At 54.8% G+C, this 18154-nt stretch overlaps 2 protein-coding genes across 6 annotated transcripts in view; one reads left to right on the forward strand and one right to left on the reverse strand.

Annotated features, from left to right (window-relative positions):
- ATAD2 (ATPase family AAA domain containing 2) overlaps positions 1-5514 on the reverse strand; it is a 113184-nt gene extending 107670 nt beyond the window's left edge. The window contains exon 1 of the mRNA XM_063924386.1: positions 5156-5514. Within this exon, the coding sequence (XP_063780456.1) occupies positions 5156-5323 (168 nt within the window). The 5' untranslated portion in view covers positions 5324-5514. The remainder of the gene's footprint in view (positions 1-5155) is intronic.
- Positions 5515-5717: 203 nt separating this feature from the next.
- Positions 5718-18154, forward strand: part of NTAQ1 (N-terminal glutamine amidase 1) — a 159843-nt gene continuing 147406 nt past the window's right edge. For all 5 annotated transcript variants that reach the window (XM_063924389.1, XM_063924393.1, XM_063924391.1 and 2 more), the window contains exon 1: positions 5718-6074. In XM_063924389.1, coding sequence (XP_063780459.1) covers positions 6004-6074 — 71 coding nt within the window. In that variant the 5' untranslated portion in view covers positions 5718-6003. The remainder of the gene's footprint in view (positions 6075-18154) is intronic.

Genomic DNA, 18154 nt, shown 5'->3' on the forward strand with positions numbered 1-18154 from the left:
CAGCATCCACTAGGACGTTAGAGAAAAAACATTTAATCAAAGGAGACACTCAGAGAAAAAACATTAGTAGCCATACTCAACAAATGTTGCAAGTAACAACAAATGCACCAACACCACAGAGAGGAACTGGGGGCCACATTTAAAGGTTCAGAAACCCCATCACTGCTATAACCAATGGCAAGAAAAGCTGCACCTATATCTTTGTAGAACAAATGTTTTTTTTATAGAAACGTTTTCAAGAAAAATGATAAGTTTCAAAGCCGTCTCCTCTGTAGCACATTCATTTTCATGGCAATGCTCCTAAAGAAAGATGAAGGAATTACTTTAATTTGGGCTGTGAAACATTCAGACAAGTGTAAGCATGCTGTATCAGCAGATGTAGAAGAAAAAATTATAGGCAATAATGGCCAAAAAAAAGGGATATATATATGTGTGTGTGTGTGTGTGTGTGTGTGTATGTGTGTATGTGTGTATATATATATATATATATATATATATATATATATATATATATATATATATATATATATATATATATATATATATATATATATATATATATATATATATATGCAAAACCAACATAGCACAACATCCTTCTATCCCAAATACGGCCTGGTAATAGGGATGTACCTACCAGCTTTTGTTACGCCATTAGTTTATAAATATCAAACTGTAAATCTGCCATTAAGTTTTGGCAAACCATTTTATACACAGACCGCTTTATTCAGCTCACTTGAAGAAATAAAATCTGTCAACATTACTGTGTCTTCTACTATGAAAACATTCTACACACACCATATCATTTAGATAATGGAAAACTATAACTCTTAGTGACAATTATAATGCCACTTTTCCACTGACAAAATTATACCCCTTTCACACCGCACAAATAACCCGGTATTGAACCGGCATATTGCCGAGTCGGCGTGCGGTGTGAAAGGGGCACAGCCGAAATCGCGGGTCGCCTGACCAGGCAATTCAATCCGGGAATAAAGCAGTATTATACCCGGGTTGAATACCGGATCAGTGGCTGCGTAAACGGGCTCCCGGGTCGTTGCGGTCCAGGACCCGTTTACTACAGCAGGAAGAGGCGGCGCGGAGATGATCTCATCTCCCAGCGCCACCCCCGCTATGGCAACCCGCCCGGCATATTGCCGGGTCAGGGAAGCCTGCAGCAGCTGCCAATGCTGGGTCCCACCCAGGAAGGACCCGTTTCCAATTCTCGGGTGGGATCCGGCATTGGCATTGAGAGGGGTATAACCCGGGTTATTACCAGGTCGTGGCTCAGTGGAAAAGAGTCCCAAAAAAATAAACCAGGTCAAGTGACCCAGGAATCTAACAAGGGTAACAAGTAGAGTTGGTCACAGGAACGACCCAGGTTACAACGCAATGTAAACAGGTGACCCGAATCGAGACTGCAGTGGAAACGGGGTCTGACACGGTTAAAACAGTGTTCCAAAATGCACTCAAGGCACTCCATTGGTCCAGGTTTTAAGGATATCCATGGCTGAGCACAGTTGCTTAAATCAAAATGACTTATGCACTAAGGGGGCGGAGGCGGCACAGGGACAGCACACAGCTGGGGGGGGAGGGAGGCGGCACAGGGACAGCACACAGCTGGGGGGGGGGGGGGGGAGGCGGCACAGGGACAGCACACAGCTGGGGGGGAGGGAGGCGGCACAGGGACAGCACACAGCTGGGGGGGGGGGGGGGGAGGGAGGCGGCACAGGGACAGCACACAGTTTGGGGGGGGAGAGGCACAGGGACAGCTGGCGGGGGGGGGGAGGCACAGGGACAGCTGGCGGGGGGGGGGAGGCACAGGGACAGCTGGCGGGGGGGGGGGGGGAGGCACAGGGACAGCTGGCGGGGGGGGGGGGGGGGGGAGGCACAGGGACAGCTGGCGGGGGGGGGGGGGGGGGGGAGGCACAGGGACAGCTGGCGGGGGGGGGGGGGAGGCGGCACAGGGACAGCTGGCGGGGGGGGGGAGGCACAGGGACAGCTGGCGGGGGGGGGAGGCACAGGGACAGCTGGCGGGGGGGGGGGGGGAGGCACAGGGACAGCTGGCGGGGGGGGGGGGGGAGGCGGCACAGGGACAGCTGGCGGGGGGGGGAGGCGGCACAGGGACAGCTGGCGGGGGGGGGGGGAGGCGGCACAGGGACAGCTGGCGGGGGGGGGGGGGAACCATAGGCACAGCACACAGCTGGGGGGGGGGGACCATAGGTACAGCACACAGCTGGGGGGGGGGGTACAGCACACAGCTGGGGGGGGGTACAGCACACAGCTGGGGGGGGGGGGGAACCATAGGTACAGCACACAGCTGGGGGGGGGAACCATAGGTACAGCACACAGCTGGGGGGGGGGAACCATAGGTACAGCACACAGCTGGGGGGGGGGAACCATAGGTACAGCACACAGCTGGGGGGGGGGGAACCATAGGTACAGCACACAGCTGGGGGGGGGGGGACCATAGGTACAGCACACAGCTGGGGGGGGGGGGGACCATAGGTACAGCACACAGCTGGGGGGGGGGGGACCATAGGTACAGCACACAGCTGGGGGGGGGGGGACCATAGGTACAGCACACAGCTGGGGGGGGGGGGGGGGGACCATAGGTACAGCACACAGCTGGGGGGGGGGGGGGGGACCATAGGTACAGCACACAGCTGGGGGGGGGGAACCATAGGTACAGCACACAGCTGGGGGGGGGGGAACCATAGGTACAGCACACAGCTGGGGGGGGGAACCATAGGTACAGCACACAGCTGGGGGGGGAACCATAGGCACAGCACACAGCTGGGGGGGGGAACCATAGGCACAGCACACAGCTGGGGGGGGAACCATAGGCACAGCACACAGCTGGGGGGGGAGGCACAGCACACAGCTGGGGGGAGAGGCACAGCACACAGCTGGGGGGGGGGGGGAGGCACAGCACACAGCTGGGGGGGGGGGGAGGCACAGCACACAGCTGGGGGGGGGGGGGGAGGCACAGCACACAGCTGGGGGGGGAACCATAGGTACAGCACACAGCTGGGGGGGGAGGCACAGCACACAGCTGGGGGGAGAGGCACAGCAGACAGCTGGGGGGAGAGGCACAGCACACAGCTGGGGGGGGGGAGGCACAGCACACAGCTGGGGGGGGGGGAGGCACAGCACACAGCTGGGGGGGGGGGAGGCACAGCACACAGCTGGGGGGGGGAGGCACAGCACACAGCTGGGGGGGGGAGGCACAGCACACAGCTGGGGGGGGGAGGCACAGCACACAGCTGGGGGGGGGGGAGGCACAGCACACAGCTGGGGGGGGGGAGGCACAGCACACAGCTGGGGGGGGGGGAGGCACAGCACACAGCTGGGGGGGGGGGAGGCACAGCACACAGCTGGGGGGGGGAGGCACAGCACACAGCTGGGGGGGGGAGGCACAGCACACAGCTGGGGGGGGGGGAGGCACAGCACACAGCTGGGGGGGGGGAGGCACAGCACACAGCTGGGGGGGGGGGAGGCACAGCACACAGCTGGGGGGGGGGGGAGGCACAGCACACAGCTGGGGGGGGGGGAGGCACAGCACACAGCTGGGGGGGGGGAGGCACAGCACACAGCTGGGGGGGGGGGAGGCACAGCACACAGCTGGGGGGGGGGAGGCACAGCACACAGCTGGGGGGGGGAGGCACAGCACACAGCTGGGGGGGGAGGCACAGCACACAGCTGGGGGGGGAGGCACAGCACACAGCTGGGGGGGGAGGCACAGCACACAGCTGGGGGGGGGAGGCACAGCACACAGCTGGGGGGGGGAGGCACAGCACACAGCTGGGGGGGGGGAGGCACAGCACACAGCTGGGGGGGGGGAGGCACAGCACACAGCTGGGGGGGGGGAGGCACAGCACACAGCTGGGGGGGGGAGGCACAGCACACAGCTGGGGGGGGGAGGCACAGCACACAGCTGGGGGGGGAGGCACAGCACACAGCTGGGGGGGGAGGCACAGCACACAGCTGGGGGGGGGGAGGCACAGCACACAGCTGGGGGGGGGAGGCACAGCACACAGCTGGGGGGGAGGCACAGCACACAGCTGGGGGGGGAGGCACAGCACACAGCTGGGGGGGGGAGGCACAGCACACAGCTGGGGGGGGGAGGCACAGCACACAGCTGGGGGGGGGGAGGCACAGCACACAGCTGGGGGGGAGGCACAGCACACAGCTGGGGGGGAGGCACAGCACACAGCTGGGGGGGAGGCACAGCACACAGCTGGGGGGGGGGAGGCACAGCACACAGCTGGGGGGGGGGAGGCACAGCACACAGCTGGGGGGGGGGGAGGCACAGCACACAGCTGGGGGGGGGGAGGCACAGCACACAGCTGGGGGGGGGGGGAGGCACAGCACACAGCTGGGGGGGGGAGGCACAGCACACAGCTGGGGGGGGGAGGCACAGCACACAGCTGGGGGGGGGAGGCACAGCACACAGCTGGGGGGGGGAGGCACAGCACACAGCTGGGGGGGGAGGCACAGCACACAGCTGGGGGGGGGAGGCACAGCACACAGCTGGGGGGGGGAGGCACAGCACACAGCTGGGGGGGGAGGCACAGCACACAGCTGGGGGGGGAGGCACAGCACACAGCTGGGGGGGGGAGGCACAGCACACAGCTGGGGGGGGGAGGCACAGCACACAGCTGGGGGGGGGGGGAGGCACAGCACACAGCTGGGGGGGAGGCACAGCACACAGCTGGGGGGGAGGCACAGCACACAGCTGGGGGGGAGGCACAGCACACAGCTGGGGGGGAGGCACAGCACACAGCTGGGGGGGAGGCACAGCACACAGCTGGGGGGGAGGCACAGCACACAGCTGGGGGGGAGGCACAGCACACAGCTGGGGGGGAGGCACAGCACACAGCTGGGGGGGGAGGCACAGCACACAGCTGGGGGGGGGGAGGCACAGCACACAGCTGGGGGGGGAGGCACAGCACACAGCTGGGGGGGGAGGCACAGCACACAGCTGGGGGGGATATATAGGTAGCACACACATAGTGAGCAGTATATGAAGTCATTGGTAATGTGCACACTGCTGCAACAGGTCCCTGGTTTACCAGGTACATAATCAGTGCGCCCTATATAAGCAGATGGACCCCAATCCCTCCCACCTGTCTCCCAGGCAGGTGATACTCACCCCAGGGCGCCACTCGCTCTCCTGTTCCTCCCCACCGTCTCCTGAGCGGAGTCTCCGGGTGTATTTGGCCCGAGGGCTTCTGGGGTTCTCGGTGCTGGAGTCTAGCAGGCTATCCGGCTCGGGAACGCTCCTGGCTCCGGCCGAGCTCCGAGTCCGTAGCTGCACCATATCCGCGGCCGCTTCTCCCAGCTGCGATCTTACCGCGAACACTTCCAAATTCTGGCGCCACAACCTCCCCCTCGCTCTCGGTCACAGCCTCAGCACACCGCCGCCAGATCACTCCGCCCTCGGGCTGAACAGGGGACCCAGTCCGCCAGGGACACGCAGACTAGGCCTGTAGAGTACCGATCCCTGTCTCCAGCCCGGCGTGACGCACCGTACTTAACATATCGTGGCGGGAAGCGGCAGACTCAGTGGGAACACGACAGGGGATTATTTGCCGCGGTGATGCGCACTCCGCGGATTGATACCTTGTTTTCGGTTACCAGAAGTTGAGTTTTAGCGCGGGAAGTGGAGAAGGCATTTCATTGGTCAAATGTAATTAGGCCCCGCCCCAACACCAAGTCTCCAGCAGTAGCAATTTAGGTAGGCTCCCTGTTTATGTGACCCGCGCAGTGCGTGCATGAGACAGTCTTGCTCTGTAGCTACACGGCGGCAGGGTCAGGCAAGGAAAGGGTTACACGTACAGCATGGCGTATCACGTGACTGGCCCTGCTTCCTTGTTGTGAGTTGCGACTCGGGGGGAAGAGTTTCACTGCAACACCAGCAGCTTCTCTCCAGAGCTATGGCTCATAGGCAGTATACTGATCCCTACAGCTCTCCTTACTGATTCCTACTGGCTGCTGGCGATGCAAGCAGCAGCCTCTGCTCCCCCAGCGCTACCCGTGCGCAGTGATTGCTGCTACACCAGCTGCTATTGGTAAGTACCCCTGCATGGTAGCAACAACACATGGAGGCTTATGGGAAAGGTCCTCTCCACGAAGGGAAACGACGCAACCACAACACATGGCTCCCCACTTGTCACCCCCTCTCCCAGCACCCTCTGCTCCCTACTGTCACCCCCTCTCCCAGCATCCTCTGGTCCCCACTGTCACCCCTTTCCCGGCACCCTCTGGTCCCCACTGTCACCCCTTTCCCGGCACCCTCTGGTCCCCACTGTCACCCCTTCCCCGGCACCCTCTGGTCCCCACTGTCACCCCTTCCCCGGCACCCTCTGGTCCCCACTGTCACCCCTTCCCCGGCACCCTCTGGACCCCACTGTCACCCCTTCCCCGGCACCCTCTGGTCCCCACTGTCACCCCGTCCCCGGCACCCTCTGCTCCCCACTGTCACCCCTTCCCCGGCACCCTCTGCTCCCCACTGTCACCCCTTCCCTGGCACCCTCTGCTCCCTACTGTCACCGCTCTGCTCCCTACTGTCACCCCTTCCCGGCACCCTCTGCTCCCTACTGTCACCTCTTCCCCGGCACCCTCTGCTCCCTACTGTCACCTCTTCCCCGGCACCCTCTGCTCCCTACTGTCACCTCTTCCCCGGCACCCTCTGCTCCCTACTGTCACCTCTTCCCCGGCACCCTCTGCTCCCTACTGTCACCTCTTCCCCGGCACCCTCTGCTCCCTACTGTCACCTCTTCCCCGGCACCCTCTGCTCCCTACTGTCACCTCTTCCCCGGCACCCTCTGCTCCCTACTGTCACCCCCTTCCCCGGCACCCTCTGCTCCCTACTGTCACCCCCTTCCCCGGCACCCTCTGCTCCCTACTGTCACCCCCTTCCCCGGCACCCTCTGCTCCCTACTGTCACCCCCTTCCCCGGCACCCTCTGCTCCCTACTGTCACCCCCTTCCCCGGCACCCTCTGCTCCCTACTGTCACCCCCTTCCCCGGCACCCTCTGCTCCCTACTGTCACCCCCTTCCCCGGCACCCTCTGCTCCCTACTGTCACCCCCTTCCCCGGCACCCTCTGCTCCCTACTGTCACCCCCTTCCCCGGCACCCTCTGCTCCCTACTGTCACCCCCTTCCCCGGCACCCTCTGCTCCCTACTGTCACCCCCTTCCCCGGCACCCTCTGCTCCCTACTGTCACCCCCTTCCCCGGCACCCTCTGCTCCCTACTGTCACCCCCTTCCCCGGCACCCTCTGCTCCCTACTGTCACCCCCTTCCCCGGCACCCTCTGCTCCCTACTGTCACCCCCTTCCCCGGCACCCTCTGCTCCCTACTGTCACCCCCTTCCCCGGCACCCTCTGCTCCCTACTGTCACCCCCTTCCCCGGCACCCTCTGCTCCCTACTGTCACCCCCTTCCCCGGCACCCTCTGCTCCCTACTGTCACCCCCTTCCCCGGCACCCTCTGCTCCCTACTGTCACCCCCTTCCCCGGCACCCTCTGCTCCCTACTGTCACCCCCTTCCCCGGCACCCTCTGCTCCCTACTGTCACCCCCTTCCCCGGCACCCTCTGCTCCCTACTGTCACCCCCTTCCCCGGCACCCTCTGCTCCCTACTGTCACCCCCTTCCCCGGCACCCTCTGCTCCCTACTGTCACCCCCTTCCCCGGCACCCTCTGCTCCCTACTGTCACCCCCTTCCCCGGCACCCTCTGCTCCCTACTGTCACCCCCTTCCCCGGCACCCTCTGCTCCCTACTGTCACCCCCTTCCCCGGCACCCTCTGCTCCCTACTGTCACCCCCTTCCCCGGCACCCTCTGCTCCCTACTGTCACCCCCTTCCCCGGCACCCTCTGCTCCCTACTGTCACCCCCTTCCCCGGCACCCTCTGCTCCCTACTGTCACCCCCTTCCCCGGCACCCTCTGCTCCCTACTGTCACCCCCTTCCCCGGCACCCTCTGCTCCCTACTGTCACCCCCTTCCCCGGCACCCTCTGCTCCCTACTGTCACCCCCTTCCCCGGCACCCTCTGCTCCCTACTGTCACCCCCTTCCCCGGCACCCTCTGCTCCCTACTGTCACCCCCTTCCCCGGCACCCTCTGCTCCCTACTGTCACCCCCTTCCCCGGCACCCTCTGCTCCCTACTGTCACCCCCTTCCCCGGCACCCTCTGCTCCCTACTGTCACCCCCTTCCCCGGCACCCTCTGCTCCCTACTGTCACCCCCTTCCCCGGCACCCTCTGCTCCCTACTGTCACCCCCTTCCCCGGCACCCTCTGCTCCCTACTGTCACCCCCTTCCCCGGCACCCTCTGCTCCCTACTGTCACCCCCTTCCCCGGCACCCTCTGCTCCCTACTGTCACCCCCTTCCCCGGCACCCTCTGCTCCCTACTGTCACCCCCTTCCCCGGCACCCTCTGCTCCCTACTGTCACCCCCTTCCCCGGCACCCTCTGCTCCCTACTGTCACCCCCTTCCCCGGCACCCTCTGCTCCCTACTGTCACCCCCTTCCCCGGCACCCTCTGCTCCCTACTGTCACCCCCTTCCCCGGCACCCTCTGCTCCCTACTGTCACCCCCTTCCCGGCACCCTCTGCTCCCTACTGTCACCCCCTTCCCCGGCACCCTCTGCTCCCTACTGTCACCCCCTTCCCCGGCACCCTCTGCTCCCTACTGTCACCCCCTTCCCGGCACCCTCTGCTCCCTACTGTCACCCCCTCTCCCAGCACCCTCTGCTCCCTACTGTCACCCTTTCCCCAGCACGGCTTTACACCAGGGGAAGGGCTGATACCAGCATTAGCACACAGTCACAGACGCTCGGCTGTACACCGGGGAAAGGGCTGATACCGGCATTATCACGCAGTCACAGATGCACGGCTGTACACCGGGGGAAGGGCTGATACCGGCATTAGCACACAGTCACAGATGCACGGCTGTACACCTGGGGAAGGGCTGATAAGATTTTAAACCTACCGGTAAATCTTTTCCTCGTAGTCCGTAGAGGATGCTGGGACTCCATAAGGACCATGGGGATAGACGGGCTCCGCAGGAGACATGGGCACTTTAAGAAAGACTTTGACTCTGGGTGTGCACTGGCTCCTCCCTCTATGCCCCTCCTCCAGACCTCAGTTAGAGAAACTGCCCAGAGGAGATGAACAGTACGAGGAAAGGATTTTTGTTAATCCAAGGGCAAGATTCATACCAGCCACACCAATCACACCGTATAACTTATAACTGATAAACTACCCAGTTAACAGTATGAACAAACAACATAATCTCGGTCCAAAAAACAACATAATCTCGGTCCAAAACCGATGAAACTACAACATAACCCTTATGTAAGCAGTAACTATATACAAGTTTTGCCGAAGAAGTCCGCACTTTCGACGGGTGCCCAGCATCCTCTACGGACTACGAGAAAAAGATTTACCGGTAGGTTTAAAATCTTATTTTCTCTAACGTCCTAGAGGATGCTGGGACTCCGTAAGGACCATGGGGATTATACCAAAGCTCCCAAACGGGCGGGAGAGTGCGGATGACTGCAGCACCGATTGAGCAAACAGGAGGTCCTCCTCAGCCAGGGTATCAAACTTATAGAACTTTGCAAAGGTGTTTGACCCCGACCAAGTAGCAGCTCGGCACAGCTGTAGTGCCGAGACCCTTCGGGCAGCCGCCCAAGAAGAGCCCACCTTCCTAGTGGAATGGGCCTTAACCGATTTTGGCAACGGCAACCCTGCCGTAGAATGCAATAGCAATAGTCTGCTTTGAAGCAGGAGCGCCAATCTTGTTGGCCGCATATAGAACAAACAAAGCTTCTGTCTTCCTGACCCTAGCTGTACTGGCCACACAAATCTTCAAAGCCCTGACCACATCAAGGGACTCGGAATCCTCCAAGTCACGCGTAGCCACAGGCACTACAATAGGTTGGTTCATATGAAAAGATGAGACCACCTTAGGAAGGAAGTAAGGACGAGTCCTCAATTCCGCCCTATCCACATGAAAAAACCAGATAGGGGCTTTTATGTGACAAAGCCGCCAATTCCGAAACTCGCCTTGCTGAAGCTAAGGCCAGCAACATGACCACCTTCTAAGTGAGGTACTTCAACTCCACCGCGTTGAGTGGCTCAAACCAATGTGACCTAAGGAAACTTAACACCATGTTAAGGTCCCAAGGCGCCACCGGAGGTACAAACGGGGGCTGAATATGCAGTACTCCCTTCACAAATGTTTGAACTTCAGGAAGAGAAGCCAATTCCTTTTGAAAGAAAATGGATAAAGCCGAAATTTGAACCTTTATGTACCCTAATTTTAAGCCCAAAGTCACTCCAGTTCGAAGGAAGTGAAGGAAACGGCCCAAATGGAATTCTTCCGTAGGAGTATTCCTGGCCACACACCAAGAAACATATTTTCTCCATATGCGGTGATAATGTTTCGATGTCACGTCCTTCCTAGCCTTAATCAGGGTAGGAATGACCTCCTCCGGAATCCCTTTTTCTGCTAGGGGCGGCGTTCAACCGCCATGCCGTCAAACGCAGCCGCGGTAAGTCTTGGAACATGCAGGGCGCCTGTTGCAGTAGGTCCTGTTGAAAAAGAAGAGGCCACGGATCTTCTGTGAGCAACTCCTGCAGATCCGGATACCAAGTCCTTCGTGGCCAATCCGGAGCAACAAAGATTGTTCTCACTCCTCTTCGTCTTATTATTCTCAACACCTTGGGTATGAGAGGAAGAGGAGGGAACACATAGACCGACCTGAACACCCAAGGCGTCACCAGGGCGTCGACTACCACCGCCTGAGGGTCCCTTGACCTGGCGCAATACCGCTTTAGCTTTTTGTTGAGACGGGACGCCATCATGTCTATTTGGGGCAGTCCCCACCGACCCACGATCTGTGCAAAGACTTCCTGATGAAGTCCCCACTCTCCCGGATGCAGATCGTGTCTGCTGAGGAAGTCCGCTTCCCAGTTGTCCACTCCCGGAATGAACACTACTGACAGTGCGCTTACATGACCTTCCGCCCAGCGAAGAATCCTGGTGGCTTCTGCCATTGCCACCCTGCTCCTGGTGCCGCCTTGGCAGTTTACATGAGCCACTGCTGTGACATTGTCCGACTGAATCAGAACTGGCTTGTTGCGAAGTAATGCCTCCGCTTGATGTAGGGCGTTGTATATGGCCCTCAACTCCAGGACGTTGATGTGGAGACAAGTCTCTAGACTTGACCAGGGACCTTGGAAATTTCTTCCCAGTGTGACTGCTCCCCAACCTCGGAGGCTTGCGTCCGTGGTCACCAGGATCCAGTCCTGAATGCCGAACCGGCGGCCCTTTAGGAGGTGAGCACTGTGTAGCCACCATAGGAGAGATACCCTGGCTCTGGGAGACGGTGATCCTTTGATGCATTTGTAAATGAGACCCGGACCACTTGTCCAGTAGGTCCCATTGAAAAGTCCTCGCATGGAACCTGCCGAAGGGGATGGCCTCGAAAGATGCCACCATCTTCCCCAGGACACGTGTGCAGTGATGCACTGAAACCTTTTTTTTTTTTTTTTTGGCTTTAATAGGTTCTTGACCAGAGCTATGAGCTCCTGAGCCTTTTCCATCGGAAGAAAAACCTTTTTCTGGTCTGTGTCCAGAATCAGGCCCAAAAAGGTCAGACACGTTGTAGGAACCAGCTGTGACTTCGGAATATTGAGAATCCAGCCGTGTTGCTGTAACATCTTCACAGACAGTGATACGCTGTCCAGTAACTTCTCTCGAGATCTCGCCTTTATGAGGAGATCGTCCAAGTATGGGATAATTGTGACACCCTGCTTGCGCAGGAGCACCATCATTTCCGCCATTACCTTGGTAAAAATCCTCGGGGCCGTGGAAAGCCCAAACGGCAACGTCTGAAATTGGTAATGACAGTCCTGTACCGCAAATCTCAGGAACGCCTGATGAGGAGGAAATATCGGAACATGAAGGTATGCATCCTTTATGTCTAGGGAAACCATCCAATCCCCCCCTTCCAGGCTGGCGATGACCGCTCTGAGCGATTCCATCTTGAACTTGAACTTTTTTAAGTACAGGTTCAGGGATTTTAAATTCAAAATGGGTCTGACCGAACCGTCCGGTTTTGGTACCACAAACAGGGTTGAGTAATACCCCTTTCCTTGTTGCAGAAGGGGAACCTTGACTATCACCTGTTGAAGATACAATTTTTGAATTGCATTTAACACTAACTCCCTCTCTGAAGGAGAAGCTGGCAGAGCCGACTTGAAAAACCGGCGAGAAGGCACCTCTTCGAATTCCAGCCTGTATCCCTGAGAAACAATCTTTAGTGCCCAGGGATCCACCCATGAGTGAACCCAGATGTGGCTGAAAAATCGAAGACGTGCCCCCACTTGAGCTGACTCCACCAGGGAAGCCCCAGCGTCATACGGTGGATTTTGCCGACGCAGGGGAGGACTTCTGCTCCTGGGAACTAGCTGTGTGCAGCTTCTTGCCCTTGCCTCTGACAAGAAAGGACGATCCCCGTACCTTTTTGCCTTTATTTGAACGAAAGGACTGCATTTGATAATGAGGCGCCTTCTTAGGTTGCGGGGGAACATAAGGCAAAAAATTAGATTCACCTGCTGTAGCAGTAGAGACAAGGGTCCTCATTCCGAGTTGTTCGCTCGCTAGCCGCTTTTCGCAGCAGTACACGCTAAGCCGCAGCCCTCTGGGAGTGAATCTTAGCTTAGCAGAATTGCGAACGAAAGATTTGCAAAATTGCGAATAGAAATTTCTTAGCAGTTTGAGTAGTCTGCGCCAAAAAACACTTTATAAAACCAGTGTGCAGTCTGTCATGTGTAGTAATTGACTCAGTACAACTTCAATTGTAAATAACCACTTTTATATTCGGTCTATTAAAATTAGCAACATGAAACACACATATACATAACATGAACTTTCTCTATCAGTAAGTTAAGTTGTTTAGTTTAGTCATCTCTTTATTATACAAAAATTAATGGAAAGCTATAAGTATTTTTACATCTGCTTTAGTATTAATTATACTTTAAATCTTTCTATTAGTATTATTTTTATTGTTATTTTTTTATTCAAATTTTTAATTTTATTTTCACTTTTTATTTTTATTGTTATTTTGGATCTATTTTGATTTTTTTTTATATACCTTCATTTTTATTTTTATTTCTATTTTGATTTTTAATATCTATTCATCATTATTAATATTTTTTTATTTTATATATGATGTTTGTGTACTTATACATAAAAGCCTTTTTCGGTTGTAATTATGGTACTAATTAAGGAGATTATCACCAAGTCATTGGCAGATAATTTTCTCAAAAAACAATCCTTTAAACCTTTTTCTTTTTAATATCAATAATTTGGTCTATATTCCCTTATTTCATGTATGGTATATGTTAGCCTTATAATCTATGTATAATTTATCTTTTATAGTAAAGTGTACAAGTTTAGAATGCATCTATGGGTGTTATGTTGTAATAGTATACTTTTTTTTAAAAAAAGTCTCTTTTTATGAATCTACTTATGTTTAACATTAAGGTAATTAGACAATCCAAGAACGTAGAACAGGCTTTATGTCTGATTAATTGATAAAACAAGTGAAGTAGATCTAATTAACTGATAGTTTTACACTGTATAATATTTAACTATTTCGGCCGATTGACTCAGTACAATCTTTTTTTATATGTGTTTATTATATGTCTAATCGCATGAAAATTTGGCCTTTATAATTGGTCATGTTGATGTATTTATACTTTTCCACTGATTATTTATAAACACACTAAATTAGTGATAGTATCTACTAAATTGGCACAGCAGTTGCCAATAGTTATTAGACAAGTATAAATTCAGTATCATTGAGAGGGGAGGTATCCGTCTTGAGGAAGTCTCCTGTTGCCTAGGAGACGAAACGCGTTGACGCCCACTCCACGTTGGTTTCTGTTTGGCTCAATTTGACCGGAGAACGGACCTACTGCTTCTCTCAGCCGCAGTATATCCTTGCACGCTGCACGCCGGGCGCTCCAGCCGGCGACTACCCACTGACAACATCCTTAGAGGCTGCAGACTGGTGTTCACAGCCGGCGGCATTTTGCAACATTTACCGTTAAAGGCTCACCACTGTCTTCAAAGCCGGCGGGTACCAGCTGATCGCTGCTCACGGCTGTTCGTAGCTGCTTCAACCATATCTAAGATTCCACCTGCTCATATCGGGTATCTACCTTTGTCCTCCGCAGTGGGGTTTATTGCCCGTGATGTGGAATCAATTATAGAAGCCTCCCGACAAAGTCTTTAATCAGGGTGAGCTTTTGCTATTGGAACGGTAACTCAATTCCACACTGATTACCTACACATGTGCAATATTTTACAAAACGGACCCTGTTATCTAATCATTCCAGGAACCAGCACATGGGTAACTATTCATTGCAATTTTTGTAAGTCATTTACCAAGAGACTGCATTATTATATTTGCGGGACTTTTTTTCATTTAATTTAACTTAACACTGGGACGCCAGTGTTTAGTGATTTAACTTTAACCAAATAGAGCCAACAAGTTATTTTTAAATACATTGTATACTATCTACACTGCTTGCATAGAGAGTAATTTATTGCTACAAAGTTCATGTTATGTATATGTGTTTCATGTTGCTAATTTTAATAGACCGAATATAAAAGTGGGTATTTAGTGTTCACTCTAGGAATTTTTTAGGGCAGGGTGCTGATCACGGGTAGGACACATTTCTCTATCGTCCTAAGTGGATGCTGGGGTTCCTGAAAGGACCATGGGGGATAGCGGCTCCGCAGGAGACAGGGCACAAAAGTAAAGCTTTTACAGGTCAGGTGGTGTGTACTGGCTCCTCCCCCTATGACCCTCCTCCAGACTCCAGTTAGATTTTTGTGCCCGGCCGAGAAGGGTGCAATTCTAGGTGGCTCTCATAAAGAGCTGCTTAGAGAGTTTAGCTTAGGTTTTTTATTTTACAGTGATTCCTGCTGGCAACAGGATCACTGCAACGAGGGACAGAGGGGAGAAGAAGTGAACTCACCTGCGTGCAGGATGGATTGGCTTCTTGGCTACTGGACATGAAGCTCCAGAGGGACGATCACAGGTACAGCCTGGATGGTCACCGGAGCCACGCCGCCGGCCCCCTCACAGATGCTGAAGCAAGAAGAGGTCCAGAATCGGCGGCTGAAGACTCCTGCAGTCTTCTTAAGGTAGCGCACAGCACTGCAGCTGTGCGCCATTTTCCTCTCAGCACACTTCACACGGCAGTCACTGAGGGTGCAGGGCGCTGGGGGGGGGCGCCCTGGGAGGCAAATGAAAACCTTTAAAAAGGCTAAAAATACCTCACATATAGCCCCAGAGGCTATATGGAGATATTTACCCCTGCCTAAATGTACTAAATAGCGGGAGACGAGCCCGCCGAAAAAGGGGCGGGGCCTATCTCCTCAGCACACGGCGCCATTTTCTGTCACAGCTCCGCTGGTCAGGAAGGCTCCCAGGTCTCTCCCCTGCACTGCACTACAGAAACAGGGTATAACAGAGAGGGGGGGCAGAATAAATGGCAATATATTAATATAAAAGCAGCTATAAGGGAGCACTTAATCATAAGGCTATCCCTGTCATATATAGCGTTTTTTGGTGTGTGCTGGCAGACTCTCCCTCTGTCTCCCCAAAGGGCTAGTGGGTCCTGTCTTCGTATAGAGCATTCCCTGTGTGTCTGCTGTGTGTCGGTACGTGTGTGTCGACATGTATGAGGACGTTATTGGTGTGGAGGCGGAGCAATTGCCAAATATGAGGATGTCACCTCCTAGGGGGTCGACACCAGAATGGATGCCTTTATTTGTGGAATTACGGGATAGCGTCAACTCGCTTAAGCAGTCGTTTGCCGACATGAGGCGGCCGGACACTCAATTAGTGTCTGTCCAGGCGCCTCAAACACCGTCAGGGGCTGTAAAACGTCCCTTGCCTCAGTCGGTCGACACAGACCCAGACACAGGCACTGATTCCGGTGGTGAAGGTGACGAATCAACCGTATTTTCCAGTAGGGCCACACGTTATATGATTTTGGCAATAAAGGAGATGTTACATTTAGCTGATACTACAGGTACCACGAAACAGGGTATTATGTGGGGTGTGAAAAAACTACCAGTAGTTTTTACCGAATCAGAAAAATTAAATGACGTGTGTGATGAAGCGTGGGGTGCCCCGATAAAAAACTGCTAATTTCAAAGAAGTTATTGGCTTTATACCCTTTCCCGCCAGAGGTTAGGGAGCGCTGGGAAACACCTCCTAGGGTGGACAAAGCGCTAACACGCTTATCAAATCAAGTGGCGTTACCCTCTCCTGAGACGGACGCACTTAAAGATCCATCAGATAGGAGGATGGAAAATATCCAAAAAGGTATATACACACATGCAGGTGTTATACTACGACCAGCTATTGCGACTGCCTGGATGTGCAGTGCTGGGGTAGTTTGGTCAGAGTCCCTGATCGAAAATATTGATACCCTGGACAGGGACAATATTTTACTGTCGTTAGAACAAATAAAGGATGCATTTCTTTATATGCGTGATGCACAGAGAGATATCTGCACACTGGCATCACGGGTAAGTGCTATGTCCATTTCGGCCAGAAGAGCTTTATGGACACGACAGTGGACAGGCGATGCGTAGAGGAGTTATTTGAGGTCGGTCTATCGGATTTGGTGGCCACGGCTACGGCCGGGAAATCCACCTTTCTACCTCAAGTCACTCCCCAACAGAAAAAGGCACCGACCTTTCAACCGCAGCCCTTTCGTTCCTTTAAAAATAAGAGAGCAAAGGGCTATTCATATCTGCCACGAGGCAGAGGACGAGGGAAGAGACAGCAACAGGCAGCTCCTTCCCAGGAACAGAAGCCCTCCCCGGCTTCTACAAAAGCCTCAGCATGACGCTGGGGCTTCGCAAGCGGACTCGGGGGCGGTAGGCGGTCGTCTCAAAAATTACAGCGCGCAGTGGGCTCACTCGCAGGTAAATCCCTGGATCCTGCAGATAATATCTCAGGGGTACAGGTTGAAATTAGAGACAGAGCCACCTCGCCGTTTCCTGAAGTCTGCTTTACCAACGTCCCCCTCAGAAAGGGAGACGGTTTTGGAAGCCATTCACAAGCTGTATTCTCAGCAGGTGATAGTCAAGGTACCTCTTCTACAACAAGGGAAGGGGTATTATTCCACTCTATTTGTGGTACCGAAGCCGGATGGCTCGGTAAGGCCTATTCTAAATCTGAAGTCCTTGAACCTATACATAAAGAAGTTCAAGTTCAAGATGGAGTCACTCAGAGCAGTGATAGCGAACCTGGAAGAAGGGGACTTTATGGTATCCTTGGACATCAAGGATGCGTATCTCCACGTTCCAATTACCCCTCACACCAGGGGTACCTCAGGTTCGTTGTACAAAACTGTCACTATCAGTTTCAGACGCTGCCGTTTGGTTTGTCCACGGCACCTCGGGTCTTTACAAAGGTAATGGCCGAGATAATATTTCTTCTTCGAAGAAAAGGCGTATTAATTATCCCATACTTGGACGATCTCCTAATAAGGGCAAGGTCCAGAGAACAGCTAGAGATGGGTTTAGCACTATCTCAAGAGGTGCTAAAGCAGCACGGATGGATTCTGAATATTCCAAAATCCCAATTAATGCCGACAACTCGTCTGCTGTTCCTGGGGATGATTCTGGATACAGTTCAGAAAAAGGTTTTTCTTCCCGAAGAAAAAGCCAAGGAGTTATCTGACCTGGTCAGGAACCTCCTAAAACCAGGAAAGGTGTCTGTACATCAATGCACAAGAGTCCTGGGAAAAAATGGTAGCTTCTTACGAAGCAATCCCTTTCGGCAGATTCCATGCAAAGGGATCTGTTGGATAAATGGTCAGGGTCGCATCTTCAGATGCACCTGCGGATAACCCTGTCGCCGAGGACAAGGGTATCCCTTCTGTGGTGGTTGCAGGAGGCTCATCTATTGGAGGGCCGCAGATTCGGCATACAGGATTGGATCCTGGTGACCACGGATGCCAGCCTGAGAGGCTGGGGAGCAGTCACACAGGGAAGAAATTTCCAGGGAGTGTGGTCGAGCCTGAAAAAGTCTCTTCACATAAGCATT

Source organism: Pseudophryne corroboree, chromosome 5 (genome assembly GCF_028390025.1).
Source record: "Pseudophryne corroboree isolate aPseCor3 chromosome 5, aPseCor3.hap2, whole genome shotgun sequence".
NCBI classification, from domain to species: domain Eukaryota; kingdom Metazoa; phylum Chordata; class Amphibia; order Anura; family Myobatrachidae; genus Pseudophryne; species Pseudophryne corroboree.